This window comes from Poecilia mexicana, unplaced genomic scaffold (assembly GCF_051168715.1).
Source record: "Poecilia mexicana isolate PSO_F unplaced genomic scaffold, ASM5116871v1 scaffold_18, whole genome shotgun sequence".
NCBI lineage: Eukaryota > Metazoa > Chordata > Actinopteri > Cyprinodontiformes > Poeciliidae > Poecilia > Poecilia mexicana.
Genome location: NW_028263387.1, coordinates 26954158 through 26972448, shown reverse-complemented (window position 1 = coordinate 26972448; position 18291 = coordinate 26954158). Strand labels below are relative to the sequence as shown.

Sequence of the window (18291 nt, the reverse complement as noted above, 5' to 3'; positions counted from 1 at the left end):
CCAGAGGGTCGCTGCGAATTCCCACGCTGCATTCGCGCTTCTGTTGGTCCACCACATGGTTCAATGTTCAGCTGATACGGGAAAACAGGAGCTGGTTCTGAACTCTCTCTGTTGGGCCCAACAAGCTGAATTAGTGGCGGTAAAACATCAAAACCTTCAATTAGAGGAACCAGAAAGCAGTAAAATGGTTCCTTCAGCCTTATAAAACCGACTGGACCTTTAGGAGCCTTCCATCAACACAAACCCAATAAATTATCACAACTCTTTAATTTTCCAGATTCAAATGAACCAAATAACTTCTGGGCCACCAAGAGAGTTAAGAAGCAGCTCCTGATGTAGCAGCAGAAACGCCGCCCAGAAAAAGTCAACCAAGGTGCCGTTTAAAGTCCTTAAGGAGGAGGTAGACAGAAGAGATGGTAACAGTGACGTGGTTATTGTAGTCCTACTGAGGGGAACTTGTAGTCCGTATTAACAGTCTTGGATCACTTCCTGCTGAGGTCAGTTTGTGAATCCTCTGTGAGGTCAGCTTGTCAGCCGGTTTTGGTCAAACTGAAGGAGTCTCTGCGGCTGAGTCCTGAATCTTCCTGGGTTTTGCTACAATGGGATTAGTGGTTAGGTTGGGTGGATGAGGAAGAAGAGGAGGAAGTCTTTTTCTCCCACGGATGGAAAAGGTTGCAGGTCTGTGAGGAAATGGTTAATGCTCTTGTGTTGCTGAAAAGTTTGATACTGGGTTTTTTATCTGGACTTTTTTAGTCACTGCTAAGTTTAATCAATCAAAGCATCAGACTCCAGAGTTGTAATTTGAAAGATAAGACAGATTAGTCTGGTTTTCTCAAACAGGATGAAGATTTTCCATCCTCCCTCTGTCAAACCGAATAAAGCAACAGTTTAAAGTCTCTTCTTGTACTTCCAGAAGCATCTACGTCTCTACCAACTAGAAATGTACTGAATGGTTTAGTCAGAGTCCTTTCTGATCCCCTGAGTGTTCTTGGTCTTGGTTTAGATCCAAGACCTTTAATAAAATCTTCCCCAATACGTAGAGATGCTGAGCAAACCTCTGCCTGACACTTTGAGCATCGACAACCTCTGAATTTAGCAATGTTTACGACGTAACTGGGACAAAAACATAACACTGACGAGCCTAAAGGGTTAACTAACGATAACTTATGGTCCCACTCAGGCAATCCTGTAATCTGGTTCCCAGTAAGACTTCCAGCTGCTCCAAGGATTGATCCCATGGTGAAAAACTGATATTCAGCCTGAAAACTAGACCAGTAAGTCATGAACCCAGAGACGGTTAAGTTGTCCCAAGGGTCATTAATTCTGGTTTAATGCTGATAAATCACTGCAGTGTTTAATAGACCCATATAAACATATCTCACTAGGATTGCAAAGATGGAGCAAATCCACTTTTGCAAATTAGATAAGATATATTTCTAGTGTTTCAGGCACTGAAGCACCAGAAATATATCTGGTGACTCAATGCCTTTTGCCTCTGCATGACCAAAGGCAACGGATGCCTTTGGTCATGCAGAGGCACAAATTTGTCATTTCATGACCGGATTGGAAAAACCCAAATATAAAGTGAATAAAGGACCATTGAGGTGTCAAGATGACTTGCAGCTGATTTGAAGGGACGGTGGGCATTAATAGCTGGTGAGCACAAGACCATTCATGTGGGGAGTCAATTTGACAACTGCATCATATTTTACCTTTAAATCCCCTTTGACAAAGCATTAAACCTTTCTGATGAAGCCTTCCTACTTCCTGTGATTCTTCCTCCTCTTCCTCCACCCAGTCGATGCAGGATTTCTGGGCTATCCGCACAAAGTCCTGCTCTGGTTCAGTCCGAGACGCCAAAGTCCTCTGGCTGAATTTCATTCAGTCCAGGTGTGTCTGTGTTGGTGACTCCACTGGTGAAGGAAAGGCTAGAAGAACCAGCGAAACGCCTCACCGGCTGGGACGGAGGGCGGCCGCTGAGGAGCAAACAGAGAAGAAGAGTTGGTGAAAGAGCCATCAGAAATCGAGCCTTTTGCCTGGCACATTGCAGCTCGAGTCATTTATTCAGGTTTGCCTACAAAGGAAGTGAGCTCCCTCAACGGTTCAGAGTCTTGCTCAAGTCTTGACCCAGTTGACCAGAAACCTGCTTGACTTCAAACCCAAAGGATCAGACTGAAAGGTTAATGTTTGCATCTCTTGGAGAAAAACTTTCTTCTCTAAATTAGAGCATTCATGGAGGAGGTATTAAGTTTAAAGAGTTGTTTTTGGCCTTTTTTGTTTCGGACTGCAGGACAAAATCTCTGCTGAAGGTAACGGCGAAGTACTGACAAAGCTTTAATGTTCAGTACACAGTAAAGTTTAGGACCGAGGGAAAGTCTGTCGGGTCGACTTCAAAGAGCGCAAAGAAAGGATGAGGCAAGAGAGTGAAACCACCTGCCAACACACACATGCAGGACACACAGGTTCACACACTCTGTTTGCCGTGCACACGTGCATGGTGCTGTCAGTTGCTGTGAGGCTCCACAGGTCCAATTAGTGTGTAATTGAGGAAGATTATGGCTGCTAATTCACTGTCTTCGTAACGCACACACTCCTTGTTTTAGTGTGCAAGGGAGGGAATAATTAGAGTTAGTTGGTAGACATTCCCACAGAAAGTGTGTGTGTGTGTGTGTGTGCGCGCGTGTGTGTAAGAGAGATATATGGAGTCATCAGTGAGGTCGAAAACCGGTGTCAATGAATTATTGATCGCCGCTACTTCTTACGGCAAAGACGAGCGCTGGCACACACACCCCGAGGAGAAGGCAGATAACATAAATATTCTCCGTTTCCCGCTCTCTGCAGGCTCTCTTTATCTCTGTGAATCAGTGTAGAGCTGGTGTGTGCGTTGGTGTGTGTGCCGGTGTGTGTGTGCCGGTGTGTGTGTGTGTGTGTGTGTGTGTGTTGGCAGCCTGCCAGACCTCGGCAGGCTCCAAGCTCTCGCTTTTCACCACCCACCATCTGCACAGCACTCACACACACTCACTCAGCGGGGTGAGCGATGCCTTCCAGCCTCCCTGGCAGTCATCTGGGTTAAGTGAGCCAGGACACACACACGCACACGCACACACACGCACGCACACGCTCACACACACAGAGAACCAAGCACACACACAGAAACATGTAGAGAGAAGTAAAACCAGATAGAAATTTGGATCTGTTGCTGTATGTTCACGAACATGTGCAGGGTCTTGAAAAAGCATTGATACCCCTTGAACTTTTCCTCATTTTGCTACATTATAACAACAAACTTCAGTGTGTTTTAGAGGAATGAACAGACTGATCCAAAGTGTTGCATCGTTTTTGGAGTGGGAGCAAAATGAGGGAACATTTTAGAACCGTCTTCACTGAAGGTAAACCTTGAAGATCCAGTTCAGTTGAAGTGCGTCTCTAACTGGAGCCTCCAACAAGTTTTCTTTCAGAAATGTCAAGGATTTAGCTTCCGGTCCATTCTGAAGAGAAGAATCTCCACAGGATGATGTTGCCACCACCATGTTTCACTGTGGGGTTGGTGTGTTTAGGGTGATGTTAGGTTTCCAACATGAGAACCTCTAAAGCGCAGCTAGACTTGACTCTACCCTCCATGATTCAGGTGGTTTTCCTTTATGACTATTGGACACCTCTACTGGGTGGGACTGTGACATAGTTGGTCGTCCAAAAGGTGTGAGTGTGATCCTTATGCAACCCAACACAACCACAAAGGAGGATGTTGAAGCTATGTTGAACATTTTGCTCAGTTTGTGGCTTTTTGTCTGACTCAAGGAAGAAGAGAAGCAGCACAGGCAGCAGAAAAAGGAGTGTGAATGAAGACTCCCAGATGTTTGGGCGTACTGTATGTATTCTGTGAGGCTCCACAAACACTGTCCTGCATGGTTGAGATTTCATGGTCGAGCGTATCGATTGCATACATTTCCTTCATTTCCTCCAGTCCGAATGGATTCTAGCATGTTTGATGAGCTAGTTGCCCAATAATCTGTTTCTTGTACAACACAAAGTACAAGTACTTCTTCGGCAAAATTTACCTTTGCTCATACGTGTCCGACAGACGTCTTCTTTGAGTTCTCCTCTAGGACACGCAGGTCTCTGCAGAGTGAAGTACAACCAAATATGTGGGGGCCTTTAGTCGGTCCTGTGACTCTACCCAATCAGTGACCAATTTCTCAAAAAGAAGCTGGTACTACGTAACTTTTGCGATTGGAAAACCCTTATAGCTGAGTAGAACTGAGTCGTTCAGTAGGAGCCAACAGTGTATTGCTTGAAAGCTTAAGAGTTGATTTGACCACATCTTATCTGTATCCTGTCTATCACTTGTGTCACGGGACTTGCTTGGTTTTGTTCTTACCATTAAGATGTCAGTTTTGTAGATTGCTCAACTAATATCCGTCTTATCAACAGATTCTCTCTCTTGAGCTGTAGATCTCTGCAGCTCCTCCAGAGTTACCGTGGAGCTTCTGGCTGCTTCTCTAATTAATTCTCTCTTGTCAGTTTAGGTGGATATCAGATCTTGGTAGATCTCCAGTCGGTCTCTCCATGTTCAGCACTGTGGGAGAAAGTTTGGGATGTTGTTTGTAGATCCTAACCTCCTTTTAACTTCTCCAGAACATTCCCCTGCCGCTGTGTTCCTCTGCCTTATTCCATCATCGTTTTCCCTCCACTTCACAATAAGGACCTACTTTGAGTAACTTGGTGAGAATAAGTCACGAGTGTCCAGCTCCAGTCCTCAAGGGTCGGTGTCCTGCTAGTTTTAGATCTCTCTGCTCCAAGACAGCTGATTCAAAAGGTTCAACTACTTCCTCAACAATAATGTTCTTTAGAGGCCGGTTGATTCAGGTGTGTTGATCCAGAGAAACAACCAAAACATGCAGAATTCCTGCACTTGAGTCCAGACTTTGAACATGACTAAACCCAAATAAAACAAAATGAGTAGTGATATAAACAGTTTGTATGACTTGGTTTGTGTTTTACCCTATGTGTGCGTGTACTCACCTCCAGCACCCCACCTCCTCCTCCCGGCTTCTTCTTCAGCTCCTCACACTTCCTGAACTTGCAGATCTGGTGACCCGTCTTCCTGTTGCGGCAGGACGAGCAGACGCCGCAGTTGATCAGTCGTCTGCACGGCCCGCATACGCCACAGCGCTTCCGCTTCCTCTTCGCCACTGTCCCTGACGATGATGAAGATGACGAGGAGAGGGAGACACCCCCTGCTGTCACCCCTGATGATGAAGGGGAGGAAGAGGAGGGGCATGGGGAGGAGTTGGTGTGCTGCTGGCAGTCCGTTAGCGCCCGCTGGCCGCTCGTCATCTGAAAAGCGCTGCTGGCATCTGAAATCCCGCCACCTGCGGATCCCATTGCCATGACGATGACCCCGGGGGGTAATCCCAGCCCCCCCAGGAAGCCACCACTCATTACTCCTCCCCCATTGCAGTTGCCGCCCTCTGATAGGCCCATCATGTCCGGGTGGGCGTGTCCCTGCTTGTTCATAACGCCACAGTCTGCCCCGCCGCTGTAACCGGGGAGAAAGTTCCCGTTGCTAGGCGCTATGGGGTGATGGTGTGCTGTTCCCTGGCTAACAGGAAGTGACGCAGTGTGTCCATGTTTCTCAGCTCCTCCCCCTTCACTTCCACCACCGGTTCCTCCCCCTCCAGACCCCCCACTGCTCTGGTGCATGCTGCTGCTGTGGGGGTGCGAAGAGGTCATGTGACCTGGCGTCGCCGAGGGATGGTGGTGGTGGTGCGTTGGCGCTGTAGCTACAGGTTTGGGCCTGCCCCAGAACATGGCCGCCGGGTGGTTCATGTTCATGTTCATGTTGTCATGGCAACCCCATGGGGCTGTCGCCATGGCACCCAGCCTGGCAGCGGTGGGGGGAAAGATAGGAGCGGCGGCCGCCAGACGAGCCGCCAGTTTGGCTGATTGTGGGAAGTTTGTCACGTTCATGTTCATGTTGACGTTAGTCTTGTAGAAGGTGGCGATGGATGAGCGGTACCGGTCCATCTCAGTGGTGTAGTCGAGCATCGGCGCTAGGCCCGACACCTGCAGCAAAGACCTTCATCACTTTTCACTACGCAATGTGACTTTACATCTCAGAGACCAACAATTCACCAGCGTGGGTGATCTCATCTCAGAAATTCAGAAAACATCAACTCACCTGTCCCTGACCGCCGTAACCATGGTGATTTGGGTGATGGTGAGAGGGGGCGGAGCTTCTCTGCAGCATCGAGGAGAGGTCACTCTCTACACACACGCCGCTCGTCATTCCCGACATGACCTCTCACACACGCACACACAAACACGCATATGAACACGTTTGCTCAGGTAGCAGTTAGCTCTGTGAGGTCACTGCGTTTTGGTCTGTGGATAAAAACAGATCAGACAAAGTGCCTTTAGGAAACACAGTTTACTGATTTCTACAGATCACGATAACCTTCCATTCTGGTGTAAACTTTTTACCCAATATAAGTTAATAAAAGAGCACAATTTTTGTCTATAGCTGATATATAGACGTTGGTTTATCAGATATTGGTAATACCAAGTTAAGAAAGGATACCTCGTCTTTCTTCCAGAATATCAGAGCACCATGTGACGATACTTTTGTCAACAATGTATTCCCTCTTTAATACATTTGAACCTTTGTGTTCCCTGGTCAGCAGTATTTCCTCCTTCTTTTGGCGAGAGATCGGGGTAAGGACACCTCGCATCACCTCCGATATAAAACCAGCCCTACTCACTTATTCCAGTGCAGTAGATGGCCATATAGCGGTTTTGGTACTTGATGTTAAGCTGTTGATGCAATGTTGGAGGTCAAATCTGGGAGTGATGTCTCAACCAACCAAAATGTGTTGGCTCATTCTTATATTTCAGAAGATGTTCAATGGTTGGTGCCTATCTCCGGCAGTCATTGGGTAACAGGCAGGGTACACTCTGAGCAGATCGCCAGTCCGTCACAGGGCAACCATACACACCTAAGGACAATTTAGAGAGACCAATTAATCCACAGTTTTTGGCCTGTGGGAGGAAGTCAGAGTTCCCAAAGAAAGTCAAGCCATGCACAAGGAGAGCATGCAAACTCCACGAAAAAAAGACTCCAAGCCAGGAAATGGTGCTACAAAGTGCACCACCTTGCAGCCATAACCCAATGTAATGTATCTTCTGTAATTCACTGTGAAATGTGTCCTAATTTTTTTTCACTATCCAAAAATGTTAAAAAGACACATATACACACATGCTCAGACACGATTTAGAGTCCTGGTTCAAAGTTTTAGACAAACATGGAGAACAAGTTGAAGGTCAAGAGGAAAGGCAACACCTGCACCTCTTTACTGTTCGTTGGTTTAATCTACCTGTAACTGTAATTATTTTGGTTTGAAATGTGTACATGGTTATACACTGAAAGTATTATTTCTATTAAGTTAGCATGTAAACTGGAACAGAAAAATATGCAGCAGTTCAGTCTGATTCAGTCGCTGTATGAGCAAGTATGAAAAATGATGGATGGCAGAGACGATGGAAGAGATGGAAGAGACCGTCCTTATTCCTTTTCTGAACCATAAATAAAACAGTAAACAAAAAAAATGAGAAGGTGCAACCTCAAGGAACTAATCCTGATAAACCCCATGACATCATCATACACTATACTCTGCTGATCCCACTCTCTTTGCAACAAGCCAACAGAAATTGAGACGTGTAAAACAGTCCAACCTAGAAACCACAACCTCACCTGACAAGAACTGTACCATCATTTTGGTTGCTTCTCTAAGCCAGGATCAACCTTAAAATGATCATTAGACAGCATTGATGGTGGTAGGAAAGAGACACCATTTTGTTTGGGTCAGTCTGGGTGGCTGTACTATCCATACAGATTCAGGTTGTACAGGTGTTGGAATTTATTGGGTGCATGACCCACAAAAAATACAAACTAGGTTCTGATTGCCCCACAAAGACTGAACCAGAGAGGAAATGTTGCATTGTTCACTCTACTGGGTTCCTTCCATGATTATGATAAGTTCACCATCTCATGGTTTAGCCATCTGACTCAAAGCAGGGATGACTTCTGTACTATACCATAAGGTATGGGCTTGTATTCCCAAATCCAGCCCTGTAACTTTTAGATACACCCTTAATTCTACACGTTTGAATCAAATAGTTAATTACCAGACCTCTGCAGAGCTGAAAGATGCTTAACGAGCCATTTGGTCCAGGTGTGTTGGAGAAGGGAGGCATCTAAAGGTCTAAACGATGGTAGATCTCAAGGACCGGTCGTAGGGAATGTGCTGTACAGCAACCAACCTCTAGGTATGACTTCAGCTTACCTCTAGCAGTGGTACAGAAACCATAGAGACCCAGCGCTAGTTCGGTGTTTTCAGCAGACCAATCCCCATCAACACCATGTTTACTAGCTGCTGCGTTGTGTTTAGGTACTCCTGTGACCGGCCAGGTGACCAACTCACTGGTCCACGTCAATTATGGTGCATAAGATGATGCAAGGCTGCCTCCTCCATGTCACTCTTAATCTGGTTATATTCAGGTCCAAAGGCGTTCAAGATCCTCTGGATCAGGACCATCAGTGTGCTAAAACCACCAACTCTGTTTGTCTTCAAAAATGTATTTTGAATATGATTGGAAAAGAATCTGCATAATCAGCAGAGAAGTCCCAATATCCAGACTAAACCAGCCTGAAGTTATGCTTAGAACGGGAAAGGAAAATGTATAAACTGATGAAGTCCTACCCCAGTCCCTGAAAACTGGTAACAATTTGATGTGACATTATAATCTCTGGCTGCAGCAAGAAGGTTCTGGGTTCGATTCCCGGCCCCGGTCTTTCTGCATGGAGTTTGCATGTTCTCCCTGTGCATGTGTGGGTTTTCTCTGGGTACTCCGGTTTCCTCCCACAGTCCAAAAACATGATTGTCAGGTTAATTGGCCTCTCCAAATTGCCCCTAGGTGTGTGTCCATGGTTGTTTGTCTCTGTGTTGCCATGCGACAGACTGGCGACCTGTCCAGGGTGATCCTACCTCTTGCCCAGAACAACCCTCCCGACCCCACTAAGGGACAAGGGTGTAAAGAAAATGGATGGGATTATAATCTCTTGCAAAGTGTGATTTTTTATTCCATTTCCATTTAAGATGTAAAGATCGTTACCTGGTCTTTTTAACTGTTAAAATCTGTCCCCAAAATGATTGACTTCACCAGTATTTTAGTCCAGAAGACGTAGACCTACTCGTCCCAGTTGTGATAGTTATGTCTGGTTACCTCAACATTAAGAAAAACTCCTGATTTTAGTTTAGTTTCAGATTGAAAAAGATCAACATCTCATGAACGTGTAGTCAAGTCGTTCCAAACTTTGGGCATGAAAAGTCTAAACTAAGAAGCTAGGATTGATTAGCTTATCTGAAGTGGCCCAAACCCCCCAACTTTTCGGTTCCATTAGGGCATTTCCATGTTGACGTCTTTTCACTTTCCAGCCCATTATGCTGCTTATACAGAAGGCAGAGACACTTTTGGGGAGTCAGAACCTTCCCAAACCACTTTGGACCGGTGGTGTCCTCAGTTTGGTTCCCAGGTTCCCAGGAAATCCCGGACAGTTGGGAGAGTTGCCTGGTCTCGGACCCCATGGTGGCAGTAAAACAAACCAGCCAGGAAAGCATTCGCTGCCTTTTGTCAGTGTGTGAACAACGAGCAGACTGCGCGGTTGTGTGAATGAGTGTGAAATGTGGGTGTTTGTCAAAGGAAACAAACGCGTGCAGCCTCTAACAGAGTGTGTGCCTATCGCGTGTGTGTAGTCAGTGTGGAAATGTGTGTCGGCTCGTGCGTGCGTGCGTGAGCGCGTGTCCCACCCCCTCATCCACTCCTCCCCCCCTCTCCAACCCTCAAACTCCCCCGAGGCGTAACTAATTACCCTGTCTGGTCAAGCGGGCCGGCGCGAGCTCCGACAGAAGGTCACAGCGGCCACCGACCGCGAGGGGAAAACGGCTCTCCCACGCGACACATTAACACCTCCCCCCCTCAGGCACTGAAAGCCAAGGAGCAGGGAGGAGGGAGGGGAGGAGGGAGGGAGGGGAGTGATGAGAGGGAGGTGGAGGGGGGTCAAACACAAAAAAAGGCAGAGCCGATAACGACCGATAAATACCGTGAACACAGCATGCAGTCCGATACAGCGCGAGGAGGAAGGGAGAAGATGGACGGCGCGTGCTGCTGCTACTTACCGGCCCCGCGAGGAGGAGGAGGAGGAGGAGGAAGAGGGTGATGAGGAGAAAGAGGAGGAAGGAGGAGAAGACCGTCTGGGAATTAGCCCGCCACGGATCATGGCTGGCGGGGAAGGAGACAGAGAAAGAGAGGAGAGGAGGGGAGGGGGGGAGAGAGGAGCTCCGGGAGGGATTTGTCGGTCTGTTGGTACCAAGGAGGAGGAGGAGGAGGTGATGGAGGGAGGGATAACGGGGAGTGGGGGTTGGAGGAGGAGGGAGGAGGGGGTGGGGGGCGGATGGATAATCACCTGGGCTTGGCACAAGCGAGCGCGAGGCGGGGAGAAGGAGGGAGGGCGAGGCGTTAAATTAGCCCGGCCGAGGAGAAGGGAAGCGGCTCTGTGGAGACCCTGCAGGGGAGGAGGAAGAGAGGCGAGGAGCTCGAGGAAAGGAAAGCGAGAAAAAAAACAGCACCACGGGAGGAGAGGGGCGGGGGAGGAGGGGTGATGAATAATGGCGGAGGTTATGAACGGATACGTGCGTCGCTCTCGCGGCAGGGCGAGAAGGGGAGGGAGGGAGGCAGGGGGTCCACACGACGCTGATGTTCGGTAACAGAGAGGGGAGGCTGCGTGTGTGTGTGTGTGTGTGTGTGTGTGTGTGTGTGTGTGTGTGTGTGTGCGTTCGTGTGCATGTGTGTGTGTGCGTGCGTGTGTGCGTGCGTGTGCGTGCCTGTGTGTGTGTGCCTGTGTGTGTGCGTGCCTGTGTGTGACTGTGTGTGTGTGCGTGCGTGTGCGTGCCTGTGTGTGTGTGCCTGTGTGTGTGCGTGCCTGTGTGTGACTGTGTGTGTGTGTGTGTGTGTGTGCGTGTTCTGCTGTCGGCAGCGCCCGTGGCGGCGTGGCGTGCGGCGCGCGCGGTGTGAACGGTCTGATTGGCGCTGTGGAGAGGTGAGGAGGAAACAGGAGGCGCGAGAGCTGGCAGGTGATTGGCTGCTGGCCACTAACAGAGAGAGAGGTAGAGAGACCCTTCAGAGAAACAGGAGAGAGAGAATGAATGAGGAACTCTCTGTTTTTCTACTGTTTCCTTTAATAAAACTGAAACTCGGCTTTTCCTCACTGGTTTGTGTGTTTTTGATAAAAATGTCTTAATTATACCAACTTTTTGAAGTTGCTTAATAATAATCCTAACACACATTTATTGATTTAAAAGCACTCTTTACTGAGAAAAGTTTTATCTTTACCCACAAACACACACGCACACACGCACACACACACACACACACACACACACACACACACACACACACACACCTGCACACACACACACACACACACACACACACACACACACACACACACACACACGATATGCACACACTCTGTTAGTAGTTCAGTGTTGAAACAATGGGGTAAAAAATGTTTCTTCCATAGTGCCTTATCAGATCCAGAGGATTGAAAAGTGCTTTTACACTACATTCACATGCTGATGGTGGTGAGCTGCTGGGTTGTAGCCACAGCTGCCCTGGGTCTGACAGAGGTGAAGCTGCCATGCCTCAGGGCCCTCTGACCTCCACCAGCAGGCAAGGCAGGTGAAATGTCTTGTCCAAGGACACAATGACAGAGGCGGACGGAGCAGGAATCAAGCCGGCACCCACCAAGTGAGGGACGAACTCCTTCCACCGTCGCCCCATATAGGGGTGTAATGACGACCCACACATCTCAGTAATAAGATTCCAGTCCTTGTGACATGGTACATCATGATAACATGGTGTTGGAAAGAATCCAGTAGCGGTCTTCGGATGGAGTCCTGTCTCTGACCAACAACAGTCCTTAAGGATGTTTGAGAAATCATCTCAATGCCCTCACCAGAATCACCACCTTAAAGTGCTGGATTGGTTTGATTACCCAATCAAGTAGGGACAGAGATGAAGCTTTAGTAACTGAGGTTTGACCTGACTAGTGTCCAGTCCTCATCCTAAAGACCACAAATGCTCACCTCCAAATGGGCCAGTCAAAGGCCAGCAGCAGAGCGACAGGAAAGTGTGCCAGAGTGGATGTGCTGAATCTGGAGGTGTTTGGGATGGGGAAGGTTACCAAGTATAGTTGGACTCACCCCAACACAGCTTGAGCTCTGGATCCAAAGTCTTGGAGAGGGGATGGACCCTTTCTCACTGTGGAGTTGGCATCAGGCGGGTATGGAGGTCCTCTCATTCCTCTGGTGGAGAGCCTGGTGTTGGAGTTTACCCTGGTGAGCCAAAGGGAAGGTTCTGAGTGTTGTCTGATCTTATAAACTGAACAGCAGTCCAGAGTCTGTGGAAGGTGACCCCATAAAGGCAACAGGACATAACGATAGACCTGAAGCTTCATGCCTCAGACATTCAAGTGAAAAGATTTAAGAAACAAGAGGTCAGGGTGAACTCTGACCTTCTGGCAGAGGAGCCAGAAGGACCTCCTTATCAAATGAGGTTTCCAGCAGCTGTGGCTTGAAGGTCACTGTCATTGTTTTTATTTTGAACAGAGTAACAATGGACAGGTGATATCTGCAGGTGTCTCATTGGGTTAGTCAGCGGTCATCCTTGTTCCGTTCACAACAACACACTTCTTTGAGTATCTTCCTCAAAGGTGAGCAAACGATAGAAACCTTAATGGAAAGAGATCAGCAAGAGGGAACATGGATATTTCTAACCATGACAAACGTAGATGACAATGCTTCAGGAAAAAATACATGAGATGGACCTAAAGATCTCAGTGAAAGTGAAAGCTTAGGTTTATAGTCTTGGCATCTCAACTGAGAGCACATACTCAGATTTCTGAGAAGAGGCAGATAATCCACACTGGAGAGCCCCAAAGTAACCAGTTAAAAGAAATCTGTTCTAACTGGAAAAATGAAAGGCTAACAAGAAGCGTCTATTGGGTGAACGGTATGTTGAAGTCATTTCTTTAGGAGACAGGAAAAGAACCCACACACAGACTGTGTGAAATGATCCGTACATCAGTTCATCATCTTCTGCTGAGGTTCTCAAACTTTACCTCATAAAATAACTTAAACTTTTCAGCTTATTGTTTAATAAAACAATATAAACTCTCTATTTATTGGCACTGCATGATGCCTTGAAGGAAACACAGAGGATGATATTTAGAAGTTTAAAGTTGGAAAATCTAACAAAGTTTGTAAGAAGTCAGAACTCAGTTTGGGAAATTACAAACTTGAGGTTTAATACGACTGTAGAGCAACTAGAGCTTGGAAAAGATCCTCCTTCACTCAACTCTATAGGGTTTCAAGGTACAACGTCCAGATTGAGAATAACTTCCATTTAACTGAAGCTGAATTTGTCTGTGATTGGACTGAGTGGATTCATCCATCCATCCATCCATCCATCCATCCATCCATCCATCCATCCATCCATCCATCCATCCATCCATCCATCCATTTTCTTTACACCCTTGTCCCTCAGTGGGGTCGGGAGGGTTGCTGGTGCCTATCTCCAGCTAACGTTCTGGGCGAGAGGCGGGGTACCGAGTGAATTTCAGAAGATAAATTTGATCTGTGTTTCTTGTAAGCTGATGCAATGTCAGTGAACTGGATTTAAAGATTTGAATTTAATTGATCATTTGTTTAGTTTTCACTTGTTTACAAACTTGAGATTTTAACACAGTTCAGTGGGATTTGGAGTCATTCCCAGATCCAAGTTCAGAGGTAAATGAGACACACTGAAGCACCAATTTGTTTTGGGCGTCCTTGAAATCTTTTCCATTAAGCTCATCCTTAAAGTTAGTCTTAGCTTTTATTGTAGCTTAAGTTATATGGATCATCAAATCATCATTTTGGCTGATGTAGGGGCTAAGGACCACAGTGATTAGGTAAGATCTGAAAATACTTGAGACCCTCTCTAAAAACGCTTATAACTGGCTTGTTTAATAGTTATAGCATCAGATATATCTATCTAAAATGTTTTTAACCCAAAAAAGTATAAGAAACAACTCGGTTTTGTTTTTCTTTTTACCAAGTACTTCTTTACTCATACTTGAATGGATGACTAAATTTTATTTATGAATGAAGTGTTTCTATTACTTGAGTAAAATTTTCAGCTACTCTACACACCTCTGGCTCTGAATCGCTGTTAATTTAATATTTACTTTTTAAACCACAAACTGTATCTGGGTTCTACTAGAAACTCCCAAACAAGGTAAGAAAAACAGGCAGGCTTCTGCTCTAAAAATGACTAAATGTCGACATCTAGTGGAGGAAAGTGGGATGTGCCGTTATTGGTTTGATCTACTGGTTTTACTTGGATCTTCAGCGACAAAAACTGTAAGCAGAGGCCTTATTGTCACACCATCGGTAGAATCTTCAGTAATGCGGCTTTTATATCGTCGAGTCCGGACTTGTACACCGACCTGATCCCGCTGCAGGTATGTTAGCTCCGCTGCTAGCGGCTAGCCTCGTCTTCAGCTCCGGGTGGCCAGGCTGCCGTTAATGTCAGCAAACGGCTAATATGGATTAAACGGAGCAGAAAGACCAGCCCTGCCGCCGCGAACTGTTCGGTAATCGGGGTCAGAAAACCGAAAAATAGAACCAGCTCATATAAAAATATCATATTACTTTTCCCTCTTACAGTCAAGCAGATTCAGCGGGACAGCGGTATATGTAAGCGTTGGTGGTATAGTGGTTAGCATAGCTGCCTTCCAAGCAGTTGACCCGGGTTCGATTCCCGGCCAACGCAAATGTTGTTTTTTTTTTTTTTTTTTTTTGTTCTGTAGTGTTTATTTCAGAATTTATTAAAAATGTATATGTTAGCTATTTATCACGAGACTATCACAGTAAAATGCATGAATTACATATAAAAAAGCAGTCAAGTACATGTATTGACTACATAATACAATCTTGTTCTACCTAAATTTTATTTTTAATTAGTATTGTGGATTTTACCAACTTGAATATTATGGATACTAACATAGAAACTGGATCTGTTTGAAGTGTTCTGATGAATAAAGTACATTATGTACAGTATTATTATAACTGGAGTTCCTGAATGTTGTGTTACCTCCGGCAGTGAGTCCAGATATGGGGCGGTACTTCTACAGCGAGGCCCACATCAAGAGTCCATGGTATCAAGTTCTGCTGCTTTCTGGCAGCGCTACCCAAACCCATACAGGTAAGTCAGTTAATTTCTCTACATAGTGACCTCGACATCATAAAAACATTTAAATGAAATGTGTGAGTCCTCTTCAAATCAGGCAGTGGACATGAACTTTAACCTCTGGTAGATCACTATCACCTTCAATCACCACACAGCTCAGCTGGTGAGTGGAGGTACATCTAAAAAAATACAATAATTCAACATTTTTCTAATTCAGAAAGTAAAAATATTTTATATAATCAATTCCACATTGATTGACATTTTAAGGTTGAGTATGTTTGGGTCTTAAGCAGTTAGGAGCTGATTGGACCTCTGGTTTTCTGTGCCAGCACTCATGTCCTCACAGAGGATGTCCTGTACCGTGAGGTCACCCCCACCAACCTCTTGTTGTCACGGAGACTGCTGACCAAAACCAACCGGTTGCCAGGATGGGCAGAGCACATCTTTCCCGCCCACATGGCGCGGGCCGTCTACGTCCTGGAGGACTCCATCGTGGACCCGGAAGCCAACACCCTCGTCACCAAGACCTGGAACCTGAACCACAACACCCTGATGGTGAGACACGGCAATGTTTCTATAGAGGTCGTCTGTGTCCTGTCTGAGGGAATTACTGCTGTTTCATTATTGATTTGGAGTAAAATGTCCAGTTCTAATCCTCTCAGACGGTGGTGGAGCGCTGCATGTTTGAACAGGATGGCACTCAGCCCACATGGACCAAACTAAAGCGAGAAGCTTGGATCTTCTCTTCTGTTTATGGGCTGGCCCGGCCCATTCAGGTAACACAGAAACTCCAACAGTTTAATCAAATCTTTTAAGACCTGGACTCAGTGTCTTCAGTTTGATGAACCTCAGAATTATAGAAACAAAAAGTCTGGATAACACAGAGGTGTGCATTGTACCTGAACCTGAAAGTATCCTTAGGACATGTGAAGGTCCTGCATGGTCCTGGATGAGAGCAGTGATCCCCTGTGGTTGATGTGTCCAGGTAAGTCGTTTGTCTAACTGTCCCTGTCGGTCCACCAGGAGTTTGGCGTGGCGCGGTACAAAAGCAACCAAACTCAAGCCATGAAGGGGCTGGACTACGCTCTGACCAAGATACAGAGTGAGACAAAGATTAATATTTATCTATCTCACAAAAAGACCTCTTACTTACCTCACCAACACAATCACAAGATGACTCAACAGACGGGTGGTAGTGGACACCATTCAGAGTAGCTGCAGCTTGTTGTCATCCTCCAGATGGAGGATTCTGGTTCTGACCGTGGCAAAGTGGTCCAGACCTTTACCTTTAGTCAAGTCCTGAGCTAACTGTGGAGGTTCTGTTTTCTAGTTCATGTCTTTTGTGGATTGTCTGTACCCTTTGAGGCATTTTGATGCAGGAGCTTAGGGTACCGGGATTACTTTTACTTTTGCCTCTTGTATTCCTTCTCAACCTAAAGCAAATGTCCATTTTCCTGAAAAAGTCTTGTTTGTGGCAGTTATGTACAGGATCTCTGGGTGTCTGGTTTGGGAACCTCCTGGTCTCATATTTGTATTTTAAAGGTAATCTGGTTCTGTTGGCCTCTTCAAGCCATGACGTTCATCATGCACTGTAGCAGTCGGTGGCTGAGTGTAAAGCAGCTGGAATGAGTGTCTGCTCCTCGAACTCTTAGACTTTTTGCACCAACTCGTTTCCCACTGAGCAGTTTACTGCTACATGGTCATAAAAATTTATCTTTATAAAGACGAGTCTGGTAGACATTCGCTTTAAGTTTGCTTGGACTCTTCGCAGAGTCTTTAACTAGTAAAGCGTTGGGATCATAGGGAATGAGTTTGATTGTCTTACTAAGGAGGAGGATCTCTGGTTTTCACGTCCTGGATGCATGGATGGCACATTTTATCTTCCCTACATGCTTCCAGTTTGCTTAAAGATAAGTTAGTGACTACTCTTCTCTGTTCCGCCTGTTTGGCCCTCACCAACATGGAGGTCCTTCTAATCAGCTCAGTCAGCTGTACCACAGTCATCTCTTACAACACTTTCCTCAAGATAAACATCCTAATTTTATCTGTTGGCATTAGGTGCCATTTGTATCTCGATTTGTACACGAAGAAAATCTCTTTTAAAACCTTGCAGCTCTAGATAGTATTTCTATATAGTGCACTTCTTTAATTCCACCACTAGATGTCACTGTATGTAGCAACTGGTACCTTTAATGTCAGTCCTTCAGTTTTACCAGCATATTTCAGCTCATTTTTGTTAAATAAAAGATATTAATATACTGAAATACGATCTTTCTCCAGATATCTAAAGAATCAAATTGTTTTTAAATTTGTTCCAGTACATAAAACATTAAACCTGAAGGTGTATTTACTTATTACCACGATTGCATTTGCTCTTTAAATGTACTATGGATTAAAATATGTTCAGTATTTTACCAAAGTAATACAGCTTATTGCATCAACCAGTCTGTTTTCTATTGTCTTCCTCCAGGTGAAGAGCTTCCCCATCTCCATGGCGACCAGGAAGAGTCATCCGGGAAACACAAGCCCCGCCCACCAAAAACCCCGCCCACTCCAGCCAAGAAGCCCAATCAGTTCGCCTGAACCGGTAACAGCGAGTAAACAAAAACTGCTGTTCTGAACCTCATTGGCTGTAAAAGTTACAAATTAAGATTGATCACCTTAGATTTTCATTTTTTTATTTGAATAGTCAAGATTTAAAATTACTTTTAGTTTTATTAATTTATTGAGCGTCGTTGTCATTTTTACACAAAGAAACAAATGATTTTATATGTATTATTACAGTTCTTGTTCAATAAATGTCTTTTTTATCTACCATTTTTTATGTGTCTTTGTTTCTTGCATTCAATAAACATGATTTATAAAATACACTACTAATTCAGTCACTTATATTTAGTTGAAAACACGTAACTTTGTTCAAATTAGTTGCACTTAATATAAAAA

The 18291-nt window shown here is 45.5% G+C and overlaps 1 protein-coding gene, 1 non-coding gene and 1 pseudogene across 3 annotated transcripts; 2 read left to right on the top strand and 1 right to left on the bottom strand.

Annotated features, from left to right (window-relative positions):
• Positions 1 to 1928: 1928 nt before the first annotated feature.
• LOC106928575 (uncharacterized) lies at positions 1929 to 6375 on the bottom strand. Its single transcript, XM_015004910.2, has 3 exons — positions 6182 to 6375; positions 5023 to 6066; positions 1929 to 1976 (listed from the first exon to the last, which is right to left on the bottom strand). Exons 1-3 carry the CDS (start codon positions 6296 to 6298, stop codon positions 1929 to 1931), a joined length of 1209 nt encoding a protein of 402 aa, XP_014860396.1. The 5' UTR covers positions 6299 to 6375.
• An 8251-nt stretch (positions 6376 to 14626) lies between these two features.
• On the top strand, positions 14627 to 18165 carry LOC106928580 (PRELI domain-containing protein 1, mitochondrial-like; annotated as a pseudogene). Its single transcript, XR_015766093.1, has 5 exons — positions 14627 to 15363; positions 15678 to 15903; positions 16011 to 16124; positions 16372 to 16450; positions 17819 to 18165. The product of XR_015766093.1 is annotated as a PRELI domain-containing protein 1, mitochondrial-like (transcript).
• Positions 14860 to 14931, top strand: trnag-ucc (transfer RNA glycine (anticodon UCC)). Its single transcript has one exon. It is a non-coding gene; the product is annotated as a tRNA-Gly (tRNA).
• Positions 18166 to 18291: the final 126 nt, after the last annotated feature.